Source organism: Taudactylus pleione, unplaced genomic scaffold (assembly GCF_031769625.1).
Source record: "Taudactylus pleione unplaced genomic scaffold, aTauple2 ptg000041l, whole genome shotgun sequence".
In the NCBI taxonomy this organism is placed as follows: domain Eukaryota; kingdom Metazoa; phylum Chordata; class Amphibia; order Anura; family Myobatrachidae; genus Taudactylus; species Taudactylus pleione.
Window position 1 is genome coordinate 36,211,347 of NW_028284443.1, and position 24,691 is coordinate 36,236,037.

The 24,691-nt window shown below is 41.7% G+C and overlaps 1 protein-coding gene and 1 pseudogene across 1 annotated transcript in view; one reads left to right on the top strand and one right to left on the bottom strand.

Annotated features, from left to right (window-relative positions):
* PCCA (propionyl-CoA carboxylase subunit alpha) overlaps positions 1–24,691 on the bottom strand; it is a 578,198-nt gene that overhangs the window by 208,254 nt on the left and 345,253 nt on the right. Inside the window, exon 19 of the mRNA XM_088458152.1 lies at positions 18,494–18,596. Coding sequence (XP_088314278.1) covers positions 18,494–18,596 — 103 coding nt within the window. The remainder of the gene's footprint in view (positions 1–18,493; positions 18,597–24,691) is intronic.
* LOC148538093 (uncharacterized) lies at positions 1,951–18,189 on the top strand (annotated as a pseudogene).

The window sequence follows — 24,691 nt, forward strand, 5'->3', positions numbered from 1 at the left end:
ACAAAAATGTACATAACATTCATTTTACAAAAATAATCATTCAACTAGATAAGTTTTCAAAATGTCCTGATTTGCATCTAGATACATGAATAATTATGAAAGAAATGAAGAGGAGGTGTAGGAATATTTTCCCCCAACTGATCATTCATGACAAAAAAAAAAAATGGACGTAAGTTATAAATTAGGAAATCATGTTGTCTAGGGAGATAATATAGAAATAATCAGCTGCCAGCAGATCAAAACAGACTTAACACTTCAATAGAAAGAAATCTACTAAATAAAAAAAAAAAAAAAAAAAAGAACCTTTTCATCTTCTTCAAAACGGACTGTAATGACTGCAAATGTCTTGGTTTTTACATGCTTTCAAATAGTAGATCGAGGAAAAATAATTCACCCCTGAGGCAGAATTCCACACCATTACGGCAAAATTGTGTAAAATTAAAAATACCAGTACGCTAATCATGAAAAGGGGATCTCTCAAGAACTCATTTGTACACATCAGTAACTAAATGTAGGTATCATATTCTGACTATTTGACAGTCATTGCTCGTTAACAGGTCTTTTATTCTTCTTTATTCTGATGGCCTACACTCTTACTCCCTTCAGACATGGGAAGCTTATGGATTCCTTTGATTGTATTTCCTCTAGGAAAAATACAAGTACTAGTTAACAATAGAACAAAACCTGGTAAATAGTACAAACAGATGACACTATTTTGAAGTGTTTCCGTGTCTTCTTTTAAGAACGGATAGTGGACAAAAATGAAACCATCTGTGCTGTATACAAACTCTTTATGACATTTAAAAATATTGCTTCTTCTGTTGTAAAAAAACAAGATGCTACATTACACATAACTGATACATATCCATTCAACACAAACCAACATAGCATATATACAATACGAAAACAGAATAAAACAAAATAAAAAAAAAAACAGTATACTATGTTTACATGTTATAAAAGCATGATGTGATGTTATAATAGACTGATCTAGCTATAGTCTAAACTGAAAACAGTAATCAGGATGAATTTATATGACAGATAGTGGATAAAGAATGTCAGTTAAATGACAGCCTGTGATACATTGTACATACAAAACATAGCTGGGAGCCACGACGTCCAATAACTCAGCAGGAAGTCACTGTGGCACAGCAGGGTGCCCAACATGAAAACACCACCTATATTGTATTTTTTCCTAGCTGGTCTTGCAAGACACATTGGAGTTAAACATATGCAATAAGTATTATATGTATTTCGTCTCAAAATTTAAAAAAATATGAAAAATGTCCTTGTTTTAATTTTTCCAATGTTATTTATCACAATATTTTAATGCAGTTGCATCATGCAAAATGAAGTGTTAAGTGTAAAAAAGGTTTAAAACCCCTGGAACTACCCCATTTGATTTATAAAAATCATGAACAGAAAAAGCCACCATACTGTAATTGGGAGCGACATGAAAGCGCTGCCAAATCAGAAACTCTGCGAGCTGAGAAGATAGCGAGAAGAAACAGTGTCTTTGCTGTCAACCACTTGAGGTCCACTGAGCCCAACAGCTCATAGGGAGGAGCCTGCAGCACCCTGAGAACCAAGGATAAATCCTTCGGTGCCACCAGAGGGACAAACGGAGGTTGAAGGTGGAGAACAGCCTGCAAAAATGTTCTAACATCCGGCAGGGGAGTGATTTTGCGCTGGAACCAAACTGACAAAGCAAAAACCTGAACTCTCAAGGTAGCCAGGCGAAGACCGAGGTCTAGTCCAGCCTGGAGAAAATCAAGAACTCGGGGGACCCTGAAAACGTTAGGGTCATATTCCTTGTGGGAACACCACTGAAAAAAAGAATGCCAAATCCTGTGATGGATGCGGTCAGAGGAAGGCTTTCTTGCCCTGAGCTTCGTCTGAATCACAGAAGTAGAAAAACCCTTGTCTTTTAAAACAGAAGACTCAAGAGCCATGCCGTCAGAGCCAGACAAGGTAGGTCCATATGTAGACAGGGACCCTGCACTAAGGAAATGGAAGTGGATTATCTATGGATAGACATTTCAGATTGGTGAACCAATGTCGCCTGGGCCAAGCAGGAGCTATTTGTATCAACCTGCCGCCTTCTTGCTTGAATTTCCTGAGGAAATCTTGGTAGGATGGAGATTGGAGGAAACAGGTATGCCAACCTAAAGTCCCACCTCACTGCCAGAGCGTACATGAAGGTGGCTGAGGGGTCTCTTATACTGGACCCATACCTGGGGACCTTGTGGTTGTGTCAAGAGATCGAATAGTCCCCACCAGGAGCTAAAAGACAACCGGATGGAGAGCCCATACTCCGGCGTGTATGTCCTGACGACTTAGGAAGTCCGTTTCCCAGTTGAGGACTCCTGGGATGAATATTGCCGAGATTGCTGGAAGACGGCTTTCTGCCCAAACCAGAATGTTCACCACTTCCCTCATGGCTGCCGGACTTTGTGTGCCTCCCTGACGGTTGATGTAGGCCACTGTGGTCGAGTTGTCGGACTGAATATGGACAGGCCTGCCCTGAAGGAGATAGTGCCAGAATGAGTGCCTTGTGCACAAAGCTCCAAAATGTTTATGGGCTAGTGACTTTCCTGAGCGGTCCATCTTCCCTGAAAGGTGTGATGACCTGTCACCGCGCTGCACCCTCAAAGACTTGCATCCATGGTGAGGAGAACCCAACTTGGGATCCATAATGGGTGACCCCTGTTCAGATGAGCTGTCTGTAGCCTCTAAGAGAGGGAGAGTCGAACCTCTGGCGAGATGAGGATCGTCTGACACTTTATCATGATACTGACCATCCCACTGAGACAGAATCCATCACTGCAGGGGCCTGGAATGGAACTGGGCATATGCCACCATGTCGAAGGTGGATACCATGGACCCCAGGACCTGCATTGCTGAGTTAACTGACATTCTTCAAATGCAGAGCAATTTGCACACCCACAATTGTAGAGCAGAATTCTTGTCTCCTGGTAGAAAGATCCCTTGTGCCAGAGAATCCAGTAGCGCCCCCAGATGTACCATCTGTTGAGCTGGAGAAAGAGAAGACCTTTTCCAATTGACTATGCAGCCGTGCTCTTGTAGATAGGCAATGGTCAGCTGGAGATGACGTTGTACCATATACAGAGACTGTGCTAATATCAGGAGGTCATCCAAGTATGGCAGTATCCTGACTCCTTGTTGTCTGAGATGAGCCGTCATGACTGCCATTATCTTGGTAAACACCCAAGGGGCTGTGGACAGACCAAAGGGCAGAGCCTGAAACTGGTAATGTTGCTGATGAACAGCAAACCTCAGAAACCCTTGGTGAGACGCATCCTGTATGTCCAGGTTAAACCATGAAATCCCCAGGCTCTATTGCCAGCATAATTGACCGTAGGGTTTCCATATGGAACTTGGGCACATGGATAAACTTGTTAAGTTATTTAAAATTCAGAATAGGATGATGAGACCCATTTGGCTTCTGAATCAATAATACATTTGAATAATAACCCCTTCCCTGTTGGGCCAAAGGAACGGGGATTATTACCTCTGAAATCAGAGCATGAATAGCCTCTTGGAGGGCCAGGGCCTTGACCGGGTCTGATGGAGGAGTTGTACAAAAAACCTTTGAGGGGGATGCCTCAGAAACGTGAGGGCATATCCTTGAGAGACCACTTCTCGAACCCAAGCATCCATTGTTGTCTGATGCCAGGCGTAAGAAAACTGGAGAATTCGCCCTCCCACCCTGAAAGCCCCCAAGGTGAGGCCTGCCCCATCAGGCAGACAGTTTATCATCTGGCTTGGAAGCTGGACGTCTGACCGACCATGATTTCTTGGTCTGCCGCTTGGCCTTCCCACGGGAATTGTCTTGTCTGGAAACAGAATGTCCCTTTGCCCTTCCTTGCAGGCGAAAGGTCCGAAACGAGGACTGCCTATATTTAGAAGTAGTCGCAGATCGCAATCCGGCAGATTTTGATGCTGCCAAGGTAGCCACTATGTTACCCAATTCTGGACCAAACAATACTTTTCCAGCAAAAGACAGGGATTGAAGAGCTTACTTAGATCCCGCGTCTGCCTTCCAGGACCTTAACCAAAGGGTTCTGCGACCCACAAACGAAGTTGCCGATACTCTAGAAGCCAGGAGTCCTGCATCAATAACCTCTTCTCCCATATAAGCAGCCGCTTCTTGCATTTGAGAGAGATAGGACAGTTGTTATCTTGTAGCATGTGACATACTGTCTTCCAGAACTTTCGTCCATTCCTCCATAGCCTTGGCTACCCAGGCTATGGCCATAGCCGGCCAGGTAATAGCTCCAGATAATGAGAAAACTGATTTCAAACATGTTTCAAGTTTTCTATCTGTAACATCCTTGAGTGAGGATGCAGATGGAATAGGTAATGTAGAGCTCCTGATCAATCGTGTCACATGAGCATCTACAGCCGGAGGGACTTCCCACTTAGTGCATTCACCAGGTGAAAATAGGTATGGAGAGGTTAACTTTCTTGTAGCATGGAAACATCTATCAAGCGTGTTCCATGCTTCAGCCATGAGGTCCATAAGCTGCTCAGAGAGTAATCCTCTTCACTGAAAAATACAGGAGAACCTGCGCTTCAATATAGCGGATGCTGCACTTCAATCCACTGAGGTGGTCATACAACACCTCATAAACACAAATAAACAATAATAATGTGGACAATGGCGCAACCTTCTAGAATATGGGTACCAATAAAACTTTGCTGGCTTATATGCGAATGGATGTGCATTATACACCGCCATCTCTGGTACACTGCTTACATGTTGGTGGAAGATTATAAGTTTTGGATACTTGTTATTGTAGTTATTTATGTGATTAAAAATCATATTATGCTATATTGCGATTTTTCTTTTTTTTTCTGCATGTTATCTATGAGGACCTTACCTTTTGGAACAGTTCCTTTTTGAAAACCGAAGGAAGTCTTTTTTATTTCTTTTTTCAGTGAACTTGTGAATGCATTTGGGACTATCTTCTGTTTTATTGGTACCCATATTCTAGAAGGTTGCGCCATTGTCCACATTATTATTATTTAGTAATCCTTTACCACTTTCTGACGCCTAAAAGACCGGAGTCTTAGATTTAGGCGTAACCTCCTCTTCCTCTATACTAAGGATGGATCTAACTGCTCTTACCAGAGTGGGGATATCCACAGAGGATTGGTGGTCTTCCCCAGCCGAGAGAGCCCCAGAAGAGGAACCATGTGTATCATCATCTGATGATGTGTTAGAATCCGCAGGCTGCGCCTAATGGGAAACTCTTTTATGCCTATGCTTAATGGTAACTGGTCTATTTGTTTGCACCACTTGCTGAGCAGCGGTAGATGGTTGAACCATACTCTGATTGAGTGAGCATAGGCATCCATCCAAAAAGGATGAATGGGGGGCATATACATTGCAGGATGTAACTGCTGTGGGAATCCCATAGTGGGAGGCAGCTTCAGAGCTGCTGCACAGTCCACTAAATGTGACATAACCTGAGACCAAGAGGACGCCCAGGATGATTCACGTACAGGAGCCGGTGTAATGGATTGGAGAGGTAGCCGTTTAAAACAGGCAGCACACAAACCATCCTGTATGAAATCCTGAGCCGACAGACCTGCTGAACAGGATTTACATCAAACCAGCACAGGAGCGTCAACCTCCTGTTTAGCCTTAACCTTTGACATATCAATGTATAAGAGGTACAAGGTATGAACGAAATGCAATGTGACAGTCTTCACAAGTTCCAGCATTTGTGAAGTACACAGAAAAGACCACAAACCCTGTACAGAGGAATGAGGAGAAACACAATGATAGTTAAAACTGACAGAAATAAAAGGCAGTATCAAACAGCAGCTAGCACAAGTCACATACAATGAGTATGCAAATAAGGGACGTATGTAATTAGTTTCGCAACGACAGAAAAGTTTTGCCTGCAGGACTTTTCGCCAACAACGAGTCTTTTGGACAGAGAAACTTATCGTGCCCGTACTCGCTATTCACCACATTCAATTGAAAAACACGCGAAAACAGCAAGCGGCAAATTCAGAATAGGCGGAAAGTGCTGTCAGAATTGGGGAAACCAGCCTGAACCCCCCAGAAAGATGCACTGACATTGGGGATCAATGTAGATGTGTCCGAATAGCCCTAATAAAACTGGGGTACTTAAGTTATTCTAATAGCTTCTTATTTGCGTTTTTGCACAAGTGGTGAAGAAAGGCTTTAAGCAGTATTTTTTTGTGAAAATAAGTAGACCTGTCAAATTTGGGGTAATTGAAAATAGGTGCTAGCAAATTTTAAAGTCTCTAAAGTGAAGTTTTAAAAAACTTGAAAAACGCACCTGTTACAAGCACCTGCAATCATAAAAACACCTGACCCATCCTTGCAGACCCCCAAAAGGTCTATTTCGCTAGTTTTTATACTTGTCCTACCACTTTGTGCTTTTTGTCCCCAAAATGAAAGTACTTTTTGGGGTGTTCCTAAGTTTTTCCCCGGGATTTTTTGACACAGTTGTCATTTGGGGGGCTGTCCCAAGGGTTCTGAGAGGTTTCTCCACATTTGCACCCCAAAAATAAACATTTTGCACTTCTTTTCACTTGCTATTCAGAGGCAAATCTTTTTCGCCTATTACATTGTATTGACTTTCCGTGTAGGTGAAAACCGGCTGGAATTGAATACGGAGAGAAGTTCTGACTTGGCGAAAAGACGCAATCGGCGATACTTTTTTGTGGAAAACAGCTTTTCGGCCCTAATTGAATATGGCCCTAAACCGGAATGGGCTCTGAATCAACTGACCAACACCCAAGGATTGGTAGGATGTAGAGCATTATATAACTAACCCAGGGGAGATATATACAGGGAGACTGACCCAAACCTTATTGTATGTACAGTATATTATTGTATGTTTATAATTTAAGTTTTTCGTTTCCTATGATTCTTTTATGACAAAACATTAAAAGTTAAGTTTTACTATCCAATGTAGATTCTTGTGCCCCAAAAAAGAGAGTACTTTCTTTCCCTTTTTCTATATGCTGTTCTTACTCTAATGGGTGCACCTTCATAATGATACTATATCCCTGATACTACTATCTGCATTTGCATTTTTATTAATTTGGAGTAATTCTACCTTCATTTTAATTTATTTGGCACCAGTGCTCAGAGTTTCCCCTTTTCCCTTCCCTAATATTACAAAAATTAGAAATTGACAACTATGTCAATCACAATAATGGCGTTAATAAGCAAATTTAAAAAGGTAATTAAAGCTATTTCCAATATAAATTACAGATATACATTTCCACTTCTCCAAATATCACAGACATTTGCATGCGCAGGATCCATTCTGCACATGTACATAGCGGGTCCTGCATGATTGCTCGCAGTCACCTCCGTTTATCAAGAGTCCTGGCAATCAATAAAGATGTCCTTAGTAAGATGGACATGCAGGAATTTTTCTATCTACACTTTGGTCACCAACTAGGAACACAGGGGACTGATTTTTGCCACTGGATGGGTACTGTATCCTTTAGTTGATCATCCTGACTGGTCTTTCTACTTAGTAGCATATTTATATTGCTCTTCCTGACTCTTGATACAATTGTTGCAGATTTTAATATGTAATTTTTTGTGGTATACGAGTTTAAAATATTATTAACTTTATAACCAGGTTTTAGTTAAAAGTGCTATTATAGCTGCTTCTGGTATTTAATAATCTTTTATTTTCATAGAGAAGTGGTATAAGGCGCTGCTAAATTTGCTTTTGTTATTATTAGATTTATCTAAGGCAGTGCTTGACAAATCCCGGTCGCCAGGGCGACCTAGTCCTGGCGACTAAGTTTTGCAGTACAAGTAAAGCTAATTAAAATGTAAAAAAAAGCCCCTCCGTAGATTGTTACAGCAGGAGGCGTGTGCGTGCCTGTCACAGAAGGAGGTGTGTGTGCCCGCCACATTCAGTGTGGCTCCGACTCCACACTCCTGCAAGGCAGCGTGTGTGGTGAGAGAAGTCACCAGAGCCTCCTCACAGCAGCGTGTAAGTGGGGGGGGAGAGATGGTTGGAGACACCGACCGCCTAACGGGCCATGCCACCGCGCTGTGACTGCCCACTAGAGTGGATGGAGTCCACCTGGCTTGACTGTTGCTGCAGGACTGGAGTAGTTCGCCAGCTGCGGCACGGTGCCAGGGCCACCGTGGCTTCACGGACTCACACCGCAGCAAGTCCATGCTGACCCAGTCCAATGGAGATCAGGGCTCCGAATTTTAAATTAAGTGGCCGATACCCCTCCTAGCTCCCACAGCGTGGTGTAGAGAAGCATGTAGTATGGCTGTGGTGGTGGTTTGTCTGCGGGTAGCAGAGCAGTGGTGTGGCCGTGGGGGTGGTTTGTTCGGATGTAGTACTTTCTGATACCATTTTATTTTCTTTTACATTAATGTGGTATGTTATGGGGGGAGGGGGAGTAGAGCTGTGCAGAGCAGTGGCGTGGCTAGGTGAGGAGGCACCTTTCTCCTGGTGGGTCATATACTTTTGTCCAAAATTTTTATTATATTAATGTGCATTTGGATCCTACTGTGGAATAATGAGAATGTGTCCTTGTGTGTGGCATAATATGTATTTGGTCCTGCTGTGTGCCATAATGTGCATTTGAGATCTACTGTGTGGCATTATGTGCATTTGGGACCTACTGTGTGGCATAATGTGCATTTGGGACCTACTGTGTGGCATAATGTGCATTTGGGACCTACTGTTTGGCAGGTATAGGAATGTGGCAGAATCTGATGACCAGTGAAGAGGCATGTGTGTTGGTCTGATGACATGTTGTGAGGTTGAGGGGCATACGTGGTGGTCTATACAAGTTTTAATTTATTTTGGTCACGGACGTTGGTCAGGGTCCAAAACTTTTAAGCTGGCTCCTAGATTTTACAAAAAATTGTGGAGCACTGATCTAAGGGGGAAATTGTTTAACCCCTAGTTGTCTGCCTTATACTTTTCTGATTTAACACTGAATGTGTGCGCTAATTTTCTTTGTTTCTTGTTTTTAGATATTTACGATTTTCATTTCCAATTTTCCACTCCAGTAACACATTAATTCTTCACCTCTATAGTAATGCATCCTCTCCCTCTACTTAATGTCTTACTGCTATAGTAAGACATTACCTTCCCTCACTTATGTCTTAACAAATTCCACTCCAGTGAAATAACACATTCAACATTCCCCTCCCTCACCTGTGTAGAAATACATTACCTCCCTCCTACCTGTAGTAACAAATCCCCTCCCTCGCCCATTTTGTAACACATTTCATTCCCTCACCCTGTAGTAACACATTTGACATTTCCCTCCCTCACCTGTGTAGTAACACATTCCCCTCTCACTGCTGTTGTAATGCTGGGTACACACTGGCCAACAGTTTAGCCGTTTAATTGAATGGTCGATATATGTGTGTGTCAGTCAGTGTGTACAGACAATATGGTCTGTGAACGACGTTGTTCACAGACATATCGCATTGGCTGTGCAGCACAGCCAATGGCAGATTTATCTGCACATTGCACTGTGTGTACGGGCGGTCAGTTGACTGCCCGTACACTTGCTGCAGAGGCCACCGGGGAGGGTGGCGCAATGCAACCCCCGGCTAGCGGGACCCACGGCCAGATGGCAGCGATAGTTGTTCAGTGTGCATGAACAACCATCTGCAGATATATCTTTTAGGTTTGTGACCAGCTTTACACATTTTCCTCTCTCACCTCTGTAGCAACACATTCCCTTCCCTCACTATTCAAATAGAGGAGCCACACCAACTGGGAGTGATGTTTGGTAGCACTTGGAATAACAGTTGGGGTTTGAATATGAACTGTGCTACAGCCACGATGAGAGAGTCAGGCAGGACATCGCACAGGGGGAGAAACATTTTAGCCATTTTTAGTGGGCACCTACATCATGGAAGGAATATACTCCTTGGTTTTCATGTTACAAGGTCCAGGGGTTTGGGCTGGGAGTTGATGAGTCAGTCAGTACATTTGATTTTATACATATAGATAAGGTTTGCTTATTTGTAAGCAATATGATCAACAGTGCCAGGGGACTAGTGATGTATTGGAAGGACACCCTTGTAGCAGAAGTATTCATAATAAATTGCTATACATATCAAGGATATCAAAGAATTAACTCACTACTGTGACTGTTGGGCTGCCCTGAACATAGTGTAGGGCAGCAGCCTGTGGAGGGTTCAGAAACCTTAGTGCAAAGAGAGGGTTTCTTGCCTCTATAAGTGAAAGGAGAAAGTAACAGAAGGGATAGTTACAGCAGCCTTTGCGGAGGTAATTTCGGCCCGTTGGTGTGTGAAGGGAGGGTTTCTAGGTACTCAGAACCCCCCCACCCTGCATGTGCCACTGATTACTAGTATTCTATTCTGCAACATAACACCATATAAACTATCACTACATTAAGGTTAGGTCCTAGTGACAAACAAATGCCAGCAAACATAAGGCGTTCCATTGGAACTGAGGTTGCTATAGGTGAAAATCTTCAAACTGCACCACAAACTACCTTCATTTAGCACTGGTGCACCTAGATAAATAGAGCAAAGCTCCCAACATTTGGGAGGTGGCTTTTGGAATGTTGGTACAAGCACAAAAAAAGGGCACGGCTGGACTACACACCCTGAACATCACAATGGGACATGCCCAAGTGTTCCAGAGCTGCCCCCAGCCTCTCTCTACACGGCTTAGATGCGCGTGGCATCCGTTTACTGCTGCTCTGCGCGAGTAGCAGGTGAGTGACCTCCCAACTCAACCCCGCAGGGCACTACAGCAAGCAGGTAGGTTTGATTTAACCAATTTGTCTGAACGACCGTTTTTGTCCATTTTTTGGTGTTTGTGATAAAATGGTCAATTGTCATTTGCTCCCATTCATTACCAATTTTCTATTCCAACCAGCCTTATATGGTTGGACAGATAACGTTACGGTGTATGGCCTGCTTGGCTGAAACTAATGGCAAGATTGATAGGACTTGAGCCTCATCTTTGCTACAGGTATCAATTTTAAATGTGTAAAAAAAAATAGTTCAGCTGCATGATACCAACCTAATAGATCCTATTCAATGTATAGGATGAGGCCCAAAATCCACCACCTCTGGGCTGGTGCAAAACTGGAGTACTTTTATGGGGGAAATGTGTGCAGCTCACTGCACAGTGAGGAACAGTCTCAAAAAATGTTCCTGCTTCACTACTTTATCTCAGTTCAATAATCTTGTTCTGCAAAAGGAAATCTCATTTCTGGACTGCTCTACAAATAAGGCACGCCGGCACACCTACTCATTGCTTTGCCCAATTCATTCCCTTTCCTTGTGCAAACTTCTGCTCATTTGCCAACGCAAAATTTTGATTAGTGACCCTAAAAAAAAAAACTAAATCTAGGCTCACTTGTGCAGTTTCTTATGCACTGTGGAAGAGATGCTTTAAATTCCCATAAGCATACTTACCAAACTCTTTTACCTCCCAATATTAATTCAAATTTCTTATTGAATAGTAGTAACGTGTTCCAGATAAAGTTTAACCCACCAATCCTGATGCTGGAGACATTTAAGGAAAGGAAGTTAGCCACTACTCAAGAGATATATTATAGTGCAAACTAAATAAGGCAACTACTGTAGTTTGAGAAAACTAATTCACATGTCCTTCTTGGTTTCCAACACAGGTACTATACCAACTGTTTTTATCTAAAGTGAAACAAACAAATGCAATTTAGGTAATTTTATGGTTGCCATGATGTAAAAAACTGATTTGTTAGAAAAAAAATTACCATTATTAACTATGACCTATAACATATAAAGTAGTATAAGTAGCATAAAATATATTAGACCATTCAATATATCCCTTTTCAATGTAAGCTCTTGAGAGAACGGCCCTCTCGTCTCATGTTTTGTTCAGTAATTATGAATTTTGCTGGTTGTAATTATGTATTTATATCAGTTTGTTTCTTGTCTGTATCTATCTTTACAGTTCACTGTGTACCTTTAGAATGTAAGCTCTTGCGAGCAGAGCCCTCTACCCTGTCAAAGTCAAATAATTGGGTATGATCGCTTACAATTATTATCTGACGATATAGTAGTCTATAGTCTGATGACGCGTTACTAGGATGCTACTTTGCGTCGGTGCAATCCAATGCGCACTAATGCAAACGCACACATGTATTCACATACACAGACGCACATATGCGAATTCCACACACAGACGCACATATGCGAATGCAATATAAAATGGTTCCCACACATTATAGTTAGTAAACAGAGTTATTAAAGGTATTGGTAGCTAATAATTATGATGTAAGATGTACTTAAAGGAAATCTAAGGTTTAGAATACAGTGGACATGTCATGTTTAGTATCATACTAAATCCCTGTTTATTTGCAGACATCCATTTCTATCGGCAATGAAGTTGCATCATGTGTCCGCTAGTTATGGATGATAGGGAGTTATTAAGTAGAATGTTATTACTTGTATGCAGTGTTGTAGCCAGTTTTAACTAGTTCTTTTGTGGGAAGACACACAATGTGACCGTTGGAGGGCTGATCCATACCCCTGATGACACCGTATGAACTGACCAACCTGTAAGGTATATAGGCTTGTGTCCTGACCTCAGTGTACAGACATCTTCTTTGCGACCGCAGACTTCAGGACTGAATGACTGTATACTGAGACCAGTGCGCACATGTATGTATCGGCTGTACTCATTGTTTATTTCATAGCTTTTTGTTCTAATTGTTAAACTTACATTGTGTCACCCCTTTTTACATAAATAACTTTTGTGCTTTGGAACCACACGATTAGACTGGAAAGCAAATCTTTTTAAAGCGACTTGCACCGCAAATTAGCGACTGAACGGCATTCATAGATGGGGGCTCGCGACTGATATCACGCTACCGGAGATTACGTAAAGCGTAAGGATTTCGGTTCCTCAACAAAGGGTGGACGCGTCATACGGGTAAGAACCAATCTATTCAAAGCCTGTTTAGCACTTTATGTTGTGAAACCGAATATCCGTATTTGTGTAATTTAAGGAGCGCTGATTAGGACCTAGGGACAAGAGAGAAAAGCCTGTTTCTTTTATTGTCACTTTTGCGCTGCAATAGGCGATTCGCACATAGTGTATGCGTCTTCCCTGTATTGCTGCCACATGTTTAAACAATCGTTTTGATAGTCTTGTTGTATTTATAGCGTGATCACTTGTTAAAACCTCTGAATAGTTATTGTCACTTGGGAAAGCAATTTTTCTGCGCGGAAAACAAGGTGGTATATGAATGTGAACGTGTGCTTGTGATGTGGAAAAACTTTGTTTTGTACTGTTGAAACGAGAATGGGCCGGTAAAGTGTCCAAGAGGTGGGTAGGACAGCCGTAGCAGTATACATTGCAGGTATAACTGGGCGAGAAAATGGAGGTTGTTTCTCGGCTGAACCCCCAATAGTAATCGCAAAGTCACAATAAATTCAGTAATTAATCCTGAACAATACCAACAAGACCGTATCAGCAATGAAAGTAATGGGGAGAGTACAACATTACCCTTTAACCAAATCTGCAGAGGTTACTATCGGGCTGCTGCACACCAAGCATTCCTTTCTCCTGGCAGCAGCGGCTCCTACTAACCTGCTGGGAAGGGATTTGCTGTATAAAATGGGATGTGTCATATACTGTACCCCTGATGGTAAATTCCTAGATATACCAGAGAAGTTTGCGCATGAGGTACAGGATATATTGGACACACCACAAAGGTTAATACTGCACTCTGCTGTTCTAGAACAAAGTCCATCTCAGGTAAAAGAGATGTTATTGCAAATACCAGGTTCCCTCTGGACCAAAAATGGACAAGACACTGGAATGATGGCAAACGTAGCTCCTGTAATGGTTAACTTGAAGAGTGGTAGGCAGGCTCCAAAAATCCCTCAGTACCCATTAAAGCGTGAGGTGGAGCTAGGGGTGTATCCCATAATTGAGAGGTTACTGCAACAGAGGATTTTAATTCGTATGGCAAGTACAGCCAATAGTCCCATTTTCCAGTGAAGAGTGGAGGGAGGGGCTATGGATTAGTACAGGACCTTAGAGGAATTAACAAAGTTGTTGAAAGCCAATTCCCCATAGTGCCCAATCCAGCGGTCATCCTCATGCAGATTCCACCATCTGCTTCTCATTTCACTGTCATTGATTTATGTTCTGCTTTCTTCTCTGTCAGTCAGTCTTCACCCTGACTGTCAATATCTATTTGCATTCTCCTACAGAGGGGTACAATATACATGGACACGATTGCCCCAGGGCTTCATAGATAGCTCCAGTATTTTCTCCCAGGCCTTACACGACTGTTTGCAATTTTTTCAACCAAGCAATGGGTCTGTCCGAATTCAATACATAGACAATTTGTTGTTGTGCTCTGATTTGTTTATGTCATGTTTAAATGATACTAAATTGTTGTTGCTTCATCTTTCACAAACAGGGCACAAGGTGGCAAAGGACAAATTACAGCCATGCCAGACTAAGGTCGAATACTTGGTACACTGTCTAACCCAGGGGCTAAAACACTTGACAATAGACAGAATTCAGGCAATACAGACCATGACACTGCCGCAAAACCAGCAGCAGATCATTACCTTCTTGATGTGTGCATATTGCAGGACGTGGATCCCAGGTTTTTCTATTTTGGCACTACCATTGCAGGACTTAGTGTGTATGACACGGTCGGGTTTTGAGGATGAAACTGAGGAAACAGAGCAGGCTTTCCTTAACCTTAAGGATAGTCTGACGAGAGCACCTGCCTTGGGAATAGCAGATTATGAAAAACCCTTTGAATTATATTGTACAGAAGTTGATGGCAGGTGTCCTTACACAGAAACATGGCGACGCTAGCAGACCTGTATCTGTGAGTACTGTGGATCCCTAGTTGATGAGAAATGCATCCAACGATGCCAGTCCAATAGTAATCTGTATTTAGGCGGGCATCTTTTAGAGGATTACCATTCCTTAGTGGGTAAGGTCTTAAACCAGACTGAATGTTGGGTATGCACTCACGTGCCTCAGGGACAACATAATGTAGGATTAGTACCATTCCAATTAAATTTCTCTGAGGTCCTTGAATTACGGAGAAGGAGGTCCATAGACGGGAAGTATAACATCACAAGGTCCCCTATTTTAAAGCTCTGACAATACTCCATAGATTGGTCTTTGCTGTGTCTAAACATATCATACATAGAAAGACTGGAGAATTGGGAAGCAGACTTATTGGATCAGAGAATGGTTTGCCACACCAGTAGTGATGAACCCCTGAGACAAGTACGTAGGAACAAACCAAGTGTAGTATCTATTGGAAAAGTTCCTATGGGTTATTGTCAAAATGTTATTCAGGCTGAAACGGGTCTTGAGCAGATGGGGACAATAGGCATAGGTAGTTTTGTTAAAACTTTATGTGATATTGTGCAGGATCATAATATACCTTATGTCCTCCCAGATAATGTATACTATGTTTGTGGAAGGGCTTATTCTTGGTTATCTCAAGTTCCAAGATTTTATGCTTTATAGGCAAATTGGTCCCAGAGGTAATGACCCTTACACATGACGAAATGATTGGTAGCCATAAAACCACACCATCTCCATACATACACACACAGCATGAACATCGTGACAAAAGAAATATGATCCCTGGTGAAAAACATATAGCCACACAGGTGATTAGTGAAGCAACTGGTTTCCAAATTTTGGTAGTATTAGATCCCACCAGAATCACTCGGGGAACTTTAAATTTTAGATATATCCAAAACCTGACTAAATTAATAGACAACATCACCGAGATGTATGATGAGACTTTCAGGTATACGGGTAAGGAGCTACAGGCTTATAAAAAGGAATTGGTACAACATAGGCTAGTGTTAAACTACCTGACATCAATTACTGGTGGATATTGTGTGACTTTCGCCACCCAATTTGGTGTCAAGTGTTGCACATACATCACCGATAATACGAATGACCCCAAAGAGGTGACTGACCGGAGAATGGATGAAATTCTACAACTGAAATGGGAATTTCGGAAGAATCATAATTCTTCACTGTACGAGATGAAGGAAGAGGTAGAAAAATGGTTCTCATGGTTGAACCCTATAAAATGGTTCTCCAGACTAGGACAGTGGGTCCAAGAAATGATTGCTTGTGTAGGTAAGCTCCTTATTCTGATACTTGTTGTCATTTTAGTAATTGATTTATGTGTCAGATGTGTTCTTACTGTGTTGAAGTGTGGAAAACATACCACCAAGGTAAACAGTGAAAATGAAATCATGATGGTGGTGAGTAGTGGTAGTATAGATACTAAGGTCGATAAAGAACTGCATTATGATCCTGAAATTTAATGTACCATCAGATAATAAAATGTGAAAAGGGTTAGTCATGTATAATAATAATATAGATCATAAATGTTACATTAAACATCATAGATAATGTAGCCTCAATTCCCCCAAACTTCCTTTATAGGTTAGATGAGGTCCCACATCCTACCAATGGTCCCGTATTGATCCGCTGAGTGCGTATAAGGGTTGTTTTACCCTTTCGTGAGGTGCACTATTGATGGTTCAATGAGCGCATTGTGTCATACCATTTAGAACATTAGATAATAATTTATTATTCATGACTAAATAGGTTAAGAATAGAATATGATAGTGTTATGTTTGCTATCAAAGGGTGGACTGTCAAAGTCAAATAATTGGGTATGATCGCTTACATTTATTATCTGACGATATAGTCGTCTATATGATGACATGTTACTAGGGAGTTATTAAGTAGAATGTTATTAATTGTATGCAGTGTTGTTGCCAGTTTTAACCAGTTCTTCGGCGGGAAGACACACAATGTAACCATTGGAGGGCTGATCCATACCCCTGATGACACTGTATGAACTGACCAATGACCAGCTTGACCAGAAGCAAGATCCAATGAAATCCTGCTAACTTGTCCCTTTGTTATCTCTAACCTGTACTGTATATAGGCTTTTGTCCTGACCTCAGTGTACAGACATCTTCTTTGCGACCGCAGACTTCAGGACTGAATGACTGTATACCAGTGCTCACGCGTATGTATCGGCTGTACTCATTGTTTATTTCATTGCTTTTTACTCTAATTGTTAAACTTACATTGTGTTACCCCTTTTTACATAAATAACTTTTGTGCTTTGGAACCACAGGATTAGGCTGGAGAGCAGTTCTAAAGCGACTTGCACTGCAAATTAGCGACTGAACGGTATTCATAACCCTCTTGTGCTTCTCCTTACTTTACTTTCATCTACTTCTTACGCCCCACTAGGGCACCTAACACAGAGTTGCTTATGCTCTGTTGCTTATTTGGGTGTTATGGTCACCAATGTATCAATGTATTTTATCCATGTCCTTGTCCTGTATTGTATTGCACTGTAAGTCACTTTTTTGGTTATGTACTTTGTAAGGCGCTGTGGAACACTTGTGGCACCATATAAACGATGATAATAATAATAATAATAATAATAATAATAATAATAACAATAATAATACCCATGTAAAACTCTATGTTACTAGCCCAGTGGTTCCCAAACTGTGCGCCGTGGCACCCCGGGGTCCAGCACCAAATAAAATTATTTATTGTCAACGTAATGTAAATATGTGGACAAACAGAAGTGCAAACCAGTCCACTGCCACATAACTGAAACAAAGGATGACAGGTAAGCACAATTTGCTTCACTTTACTACATTTGTTTCTGAATTTCTCAAAAACAAAACTTTTAGCTTAGGGGTGCCGTGGAAAAAATGCTGATACTCAAGGGTGCCGTGATTCCAAAAAGTTTGCGAACCACTGTACTGACCTATATGTGGTACTACAAACTTTTTGAGGCATCAAAGTAAGAGATGAGAATAATATACCTAATACTACAATACATTTTTTTTTAAAAAAGGATATAGATAAATACCAGAATGATAGGATAGAAGTGACATGGATACGGTATTTGGTCAGAATGTCGACATTCAGAATTTCAAAAACAGAATATGGACAGGTTCTGAATATCGACAGTCAGAACGTTGAAAAAGGACTTTAGGTCAACAACCAATGTGTTGACATTCAGAAATGTCGACATGTACATAGTATCTACACCAGAATTTGGACATGTAGTTTTGTTTTCTTATTCTCATTGTTAGGATTAGACTAAAATAAGTAAAAAAAACCTGTCAAAATTCTGTTATCGACATGGTAAATGTTGGCATTATGAATATGTTGACATTTTGATATTTTAGGTAGACAGAACCTGACGAACTTTTGGATGTCGACTTTTCATAACACACCCCATGGATAGAAATGACATCGATAGATCTATATTTATATTTCTTAAACAGTTTTCCCTATATAGAATAATACTATATTTGTTTATGGTGCTACCAAATTTAATCTTTCAACAATTTTTTATCTTTCCTGAAATGTTTGAAATATGCTACTAATAATAAAAAATAACTTACAGAGGTGTGATCCTTCAGCTTTTTAACAGTGATGGAGTGAGAAGTGCCATCCAGAAGAACACAGAGGTCCCAGCTTGTGAAATCATCTTTAGCTATTGGAACTCTAAAAAAACAGACATTTATACTGCATTATATATTGCACATTGTTTTTCAAATGGAATACAAAATGTAATTCTCTACTGTGACTCCCACAGAGATTTTTGTATTTTTTTTTATTTCACAAAGCACTAAAACTGCAGCTCTCTACCTCCTTTTCCTACTTTATGTTGTACTCACATAGCAATACTTGCCAATATGTATTTTTAAAACTGATAAACAGTGGTATTAAAACTTCATACAATGATTACACAGTAGGGTTGAATGTAAAATATTTAGTATAAAACACATTGAAATCTTAACATTCTCATGTTATTGGTGGCAGGAAAATTAATGGTTAAATGAGGTGCCATTGCCAATAGCCCATTGGGGAGTGAGGGTAAAGGTCTCCAAGCAGAATGGCAGGGGGTTTGGTGGCATTGTGATATTTGGGCAGTGGGGTTTGCTATTAAAATCTGTGCTTGGGTTGACATCTAACTAATGTGCATTTGAGGTCTGGAGGTAAATGTGTTATAAAAAGGCATTTATTAGTGTTACTATCTCAGCCTGAGCTGTAATGAGGGGCAGCCAGAAAATCCTGTCGTAATCGTGCAATCGCTCAGTAATGTTGCATAGTGGATATGCGGCATAAGACTTACAAATAGATAGAGCAAATAAAAAGAAAAACACAGAGATATTATTTTCATTTATTTACTCATCAAAACAATCAAACATTACATGTGTTTGCTGTTAAATGTATGTGAACCTCAAGGCTTATCAGATCAGGTAAGGGGATTATTAGAAGTCAGACGTGTACATTTATTTGTGGTGGTTGTCGATGCTCTTCAGGCTGAAAAAGTGCACAAATGGTAGAAAACTCATCACCTTTGTTAAGGTGCCCATACACGGTGCGATGCACCATGTAGGGCTACTGCCGATCCGTTTGCAGACGGATCATGCTTTCACCGCTGGCAATCGTGCGGTCCCCGCTGACCTCACAATATGCCGGCTCCCCCTCCTCCATCTGAATGGGATTGTACATCACATCCCAGATCAGATGAACATGCGGGAAGATCTGGGGATGCGACATACGATCCCGTGGGAGCGCGCAGCACGATATCAGGTACGATATCGTGCCCATACACGGCACGATATAGCACCTATATCGTGCCGATCTGTCAGATCGGCACGAATATCGTGCAGTGTATGGCCACCATTACCTCTACTAAGGAGGATCATCCAACAAAACTCACTCCAAGAGCAAAGCCACTTCTAATATTAAGGGAAATCACAAAAAAAAGTAATGTCAAAGGGTCTACAGGCCACTCCTGCACTGGCTAATTACAGTGTTTATTAGGCTATCATCAGGCAAATTCGGAAAAAGAATAGTATGCATGGAACGACAGCAAGTATGAGCTCCTACTCTGCAAACAAAACTGTGCTGCCTGTTTAAAGGAAACAAGACTACTGGAAGTGTCTAAAATACTTTCTGTGTAAAGGGTGGGATGTATCAAACATTGCATTATGAATGTGATACATCCCGCCACTTACCGCATGTTAACGCCAGTATGCACGTACAAATACAATTAAAATCGCAAAAGGACCGCACTTCCGAAACAAACTGTCCTTTGCGGTGATAGGACTCCCTGGTTTATGACCCTGGAGTCCTTCTGCGCTGGCCGACGCACGAGCCGCAAGGAACACAGGGAGGGATCCTAATGGATCCCTCTCAGGGAATAATGCGAATAGAAGCCAAAATGTTCCTTTATGGCAATGCCTTATATAGAAAGCAATGCCTACCAGGTACAATCTCTGAAAACTAATTTCTGTTCGGTGTACTACATATAACTTCATGATGGGAATTACAAACCCATACCAATGCATAGTTGCAGCTAAAATGTTTGATAAGTGATAGTACAAAACTGCCTTCTTCACCAACAAAGTCCAAAACTGAACAAGTATTAATTCATAAAACAATATTAAAAGGACATAATGGATTCCGACTTGCAGTGTTTTTCAGCGATGCATATTTTTTACTTACACAGATTAACACCATTAACAATTTTGTTCTTCCTGCCCTGAGTGGCCAGTATCATGCTCCCAGATCCCATTTCAAGAGTCTCCTAGTGCCCATGCCTGTTATAGAGGTTCCCTTTGAACGGATAGCCATAGACTTGGTTAGGCCCTTGTTAAAGTCTGTTTGGGGACATCAGTATATCCTAGTATTAGTGGATTGTGCTACTCCATATCCTGAGATAATCCCTTTGCGTAATATGTGAACCGAGGGCATAGTTACCGTGTTTCCCCGATAATAAGACACTGTCTTATTTTTTTTTTGTTCAAAAAAACACCATAGGGCTTATTTTCGGGGTAGGTCTTATTTTAATTAACATTGACAGCAGTGCCCCTTATGCAGGCCCCCTTGTAGAAGTGCCCCTTATGCAGGCCCCCCCCTTGCAGGCCCCCTTGTAGAAGTGCCCCTTATGCAGGCCCCCTTGTAGAAGTGCCCCTTATGCAGGCCCCCCCTTGCAGGCCCCCTTGTAGCAGTGTCCCTTATGCAGGCCCCCCCCTTGCAGGCCCCCTTGTAGCAGTGTCCCTTATGCAGGCCCCCCCCTTGCAGGCCCCCTTGTAGCAGTGTCCCTTATGCAGGCCCCCCCTGTAGCACCACCCACCAGTACAGTACTTACCTGACTCGCCGCCGTCCGGGATGTCACCCTCACTTGCGCGCTGACTGGATCTAACATGATCGCACAGGATCCTCAGCGCGCGCAGGATCCTCAGCGCGCGGGTGACGTCATGACGTCACCCGCGCACTGCATGACTGGGAACGCTGGGCTCTGAAGCGTTCCCAGCTCAAAATGGGATTTTGGTAGGTCTTATTTTCAGGGTAGGGCTTAATTTAGACCGGGTTACAAAAGTAAGGGTAAGGCTTATTTTCGGGGTAGGTCTTATTATCGGGGAAACACGGTAGAGAGCTGGTGCATGTTTTCACCAGGGTGGGAATACCAAAATAAATTTTAACTGACCAAGGTACCAACTTTATGTCTAGAATTATGAAGGAGTTATGCAAATTGTTTAACGTTACTCACTTGAGAACCTCAGTTTACCATCTTCAAAACAGATGGGTTGGTAGAGAGGTTCAAGAAAACCTTAAAAAGTGTGCTAACAAAGGTTGTTGACAAGGATGGGAAAAACTGGTATTATTTACTGCCATATTTAATGTTGTCTATTAGAGAAGTACCTCAGTCTTCCACAGGATTCTTTCCTTTTGATCTGTTGTATGGGAGACATCCCAGAGGGTTGTTGGATGTTGCTAAGGAGACATGAGAACAGTCCACACCCTATAAAAATGTAATTGAACATGTCTCGCAGATGCAAGATAGTATTGCGGCCGTGGTGCCCATTGTCAAAGAACATATGGAGCAGGCCCAACAAGCCCAACAGAGAGTGTATAACCAGTATGCCCGGGTACGTACATACACCTCTGGGGACAGAGCACTTGTTTTGATAGGGCAAAAGAGAAAACATATGGGAAAGATTTCTGGGCTGCACAACCTGACTCTATATATTAAGGGAGGTGCTACCTGATGAGACTAATTGCAGACACAGAAACAGACAAATCTCAGGTGCACAACTCCAAATTATTAATGATATATATATAAATGCAATAAAATTTTGCAATCAATAGAGGTTTTTAGCATAATCATGGCCAAGCTTATGGGCCTACCCACCAATATCCAGGTAACCTCTTTCGGGTAGGTCCCTAACATACCAAGGTTCAAATCCAGAGCGCAGGACCCCCAAAAAAATGCCCCAGCCAAGCTGCCCCAGGGCACCAGCATAGTAAGAAAAGTGCAGTGTAAAGAGATAGTTAAGAGCAGCTACAGCTGCATATAAGGAATCAAAATAAAAAAAGGTGAAGTACATATATATTAAACACACAGTGAAGGGTTAAAATGTGTTATAATGGAAAATGTGTTATAATGCAGTGCCCTGAGACAAACCAGCCAATGCAATCCAGGGGGACCCACGCCCCAAAAATGAACCAAAATTGCACTACAGTATATAACTTTTAGGACTTACCTAGAATTGTGCCTAATACAGTGTGCATTTACATTACCATACTACATGCTTTTAAACCAATAAGGTAGGGTGCTAGCCCAGAATGAGGGCGTCTCATTTCCCTCAGAAGTGCAGTAAAGCACATTAAATGGAGCATATGGGAAAGATTTCTGGGCTGCACAACCTGACTCTATATATTAAGGGAGGTGCTACCTGATGAGACTAATTGCAGACACAGAAACAGACAAATCTCAGGTGCACAACTCCAAATTATTAATGATATATATATATATGCAATAAAATTTTGCAATCAATAGAGGTTTTTAGCATAATCATGGCCAAGCTTATGGGCCTACCCATCAATATCCAGGTAACCTCTTTCGGGTAGGTCCCTAATATACCAAGGTTCAAATCCAGAGCGCAGGACCCCCCCAAAAAATGCCCCAGCCAAGCTGCCCCAGGGCACCAGCATAGTAAGAAAAGTGCAGTGTAAAGAGATAGTTAAGAGCAGCTACAGCTGCATATAAGGAATGAAAATAAAAAAAGGTGAAGTACATATATATTAAACACACAGTGAAGGGTTAAATTTTTTAAAATCCATCCCACAGACAGTATGCAGCGGCCTATCTGGATGATGTGGTAAACCACAGTCCAGACTGGGAATCTCACTTAGTCCGAGTAAAGGCGGTACTAGCTGCAAAGATTGTATGTATACTCATACCTCGCTGCAATTGTGGAACAGCCCTATCATGAGGAGCGTAGCAAGAACTATGGGGGTACCATAGCAAAATTTAAAAAGGGCCCCACCTGTGCAAATCTGCCTAATTGACATGCATGATTAAAGGAACGGTGATTAGCATTTAGTAAGTATTATAAATTAAAAAATATATTTTCTAAAAAAGCGCATTGTCTCCCTAATTCTCCATGTTTATAACATAACATGTTATATAAGAAGGCTATGATTCACTAATAAACCCGTTAGTGAGGAGAGATGGAGACAGAGCCAGGTGGGCCAGTGACAGCAGATGCCCTGCAGTAGCACTCAGAGGTGGCCTGGGCCCTGTAGAAGCCCCATTCTCTGCACCTACTGTCTGAGATCTACTGCAAAATTAGACAGGTATGTAGACCCAATATTGGTTGTTAAACCTGCATCCAGGTCTCCAGTAGAATTGTGTCAACGGTCTGGAGTTGGATCCCCAGAGGATTGGACAAGTGTGTACCCATCTTAAGTCATGCAGCATCATATTGGATGAATGATTTTCTTTATCCATTGTTTCTAAATTAAAAACTGCAGATAAAAAGGAGGGAGGTATCTGAGGGAGTAAGGGCGAAAGGCCAAAATCTGTTACATAGTCCTTACCTGGGGATGTTATTCAGATTCTTTTCTGAATATGTTGCTGTTCAGGACCTTATTGGAAGATATAATCCAAAATTCATATCAGTAGTTGTTATCCAAAGTTGCTTAAATAAATCTGGAACTACTCAGGAGTATCAATGTAGGACAAAATGTCACCACAAAATGGCTGCCAGTAGCTGTGCATCCTTTATATAGGACTGTGACCTGTATTGTGACATCACAATGCATGCAGGCAGCAGCTAGAGATGGCTGTAGCTTAGATCAGCTCTGGGCCCAGATGCCCTGCAGCAGGACTCTAGTGAGAATAGAAAAGCCAGGGTTCAGGAGATTGCAGTGTAACTCGCTGCAAGGAGAGGGTCGGGACCCAGAGACGGCCTGGGCAATGTAGCAGCTGCACTCTCTGCACCTACTATAGCTACGGCTTTGCCTATCATTAATGTTGCTCAACTTTCCACAACTTTTATTGTGTTGCTACATACAAGTTTAGGTATCCTTCCAGCAATCTGATACAGGTTTGTGACTGTAAATAGTAGAGGCTTCTTCTAAGAAATTACATAGCATTTACCATGTGGGGTCTGATAAAAAATTAGACCCAAGATGTAGCATAAAAAGCTCATGCATTATATGTAAACTAAAAAAGACATAATACTATCAATTCATAGGGGTATATTTACTAAAGTTAGAGTTTTTAGAAATGGAGCTGT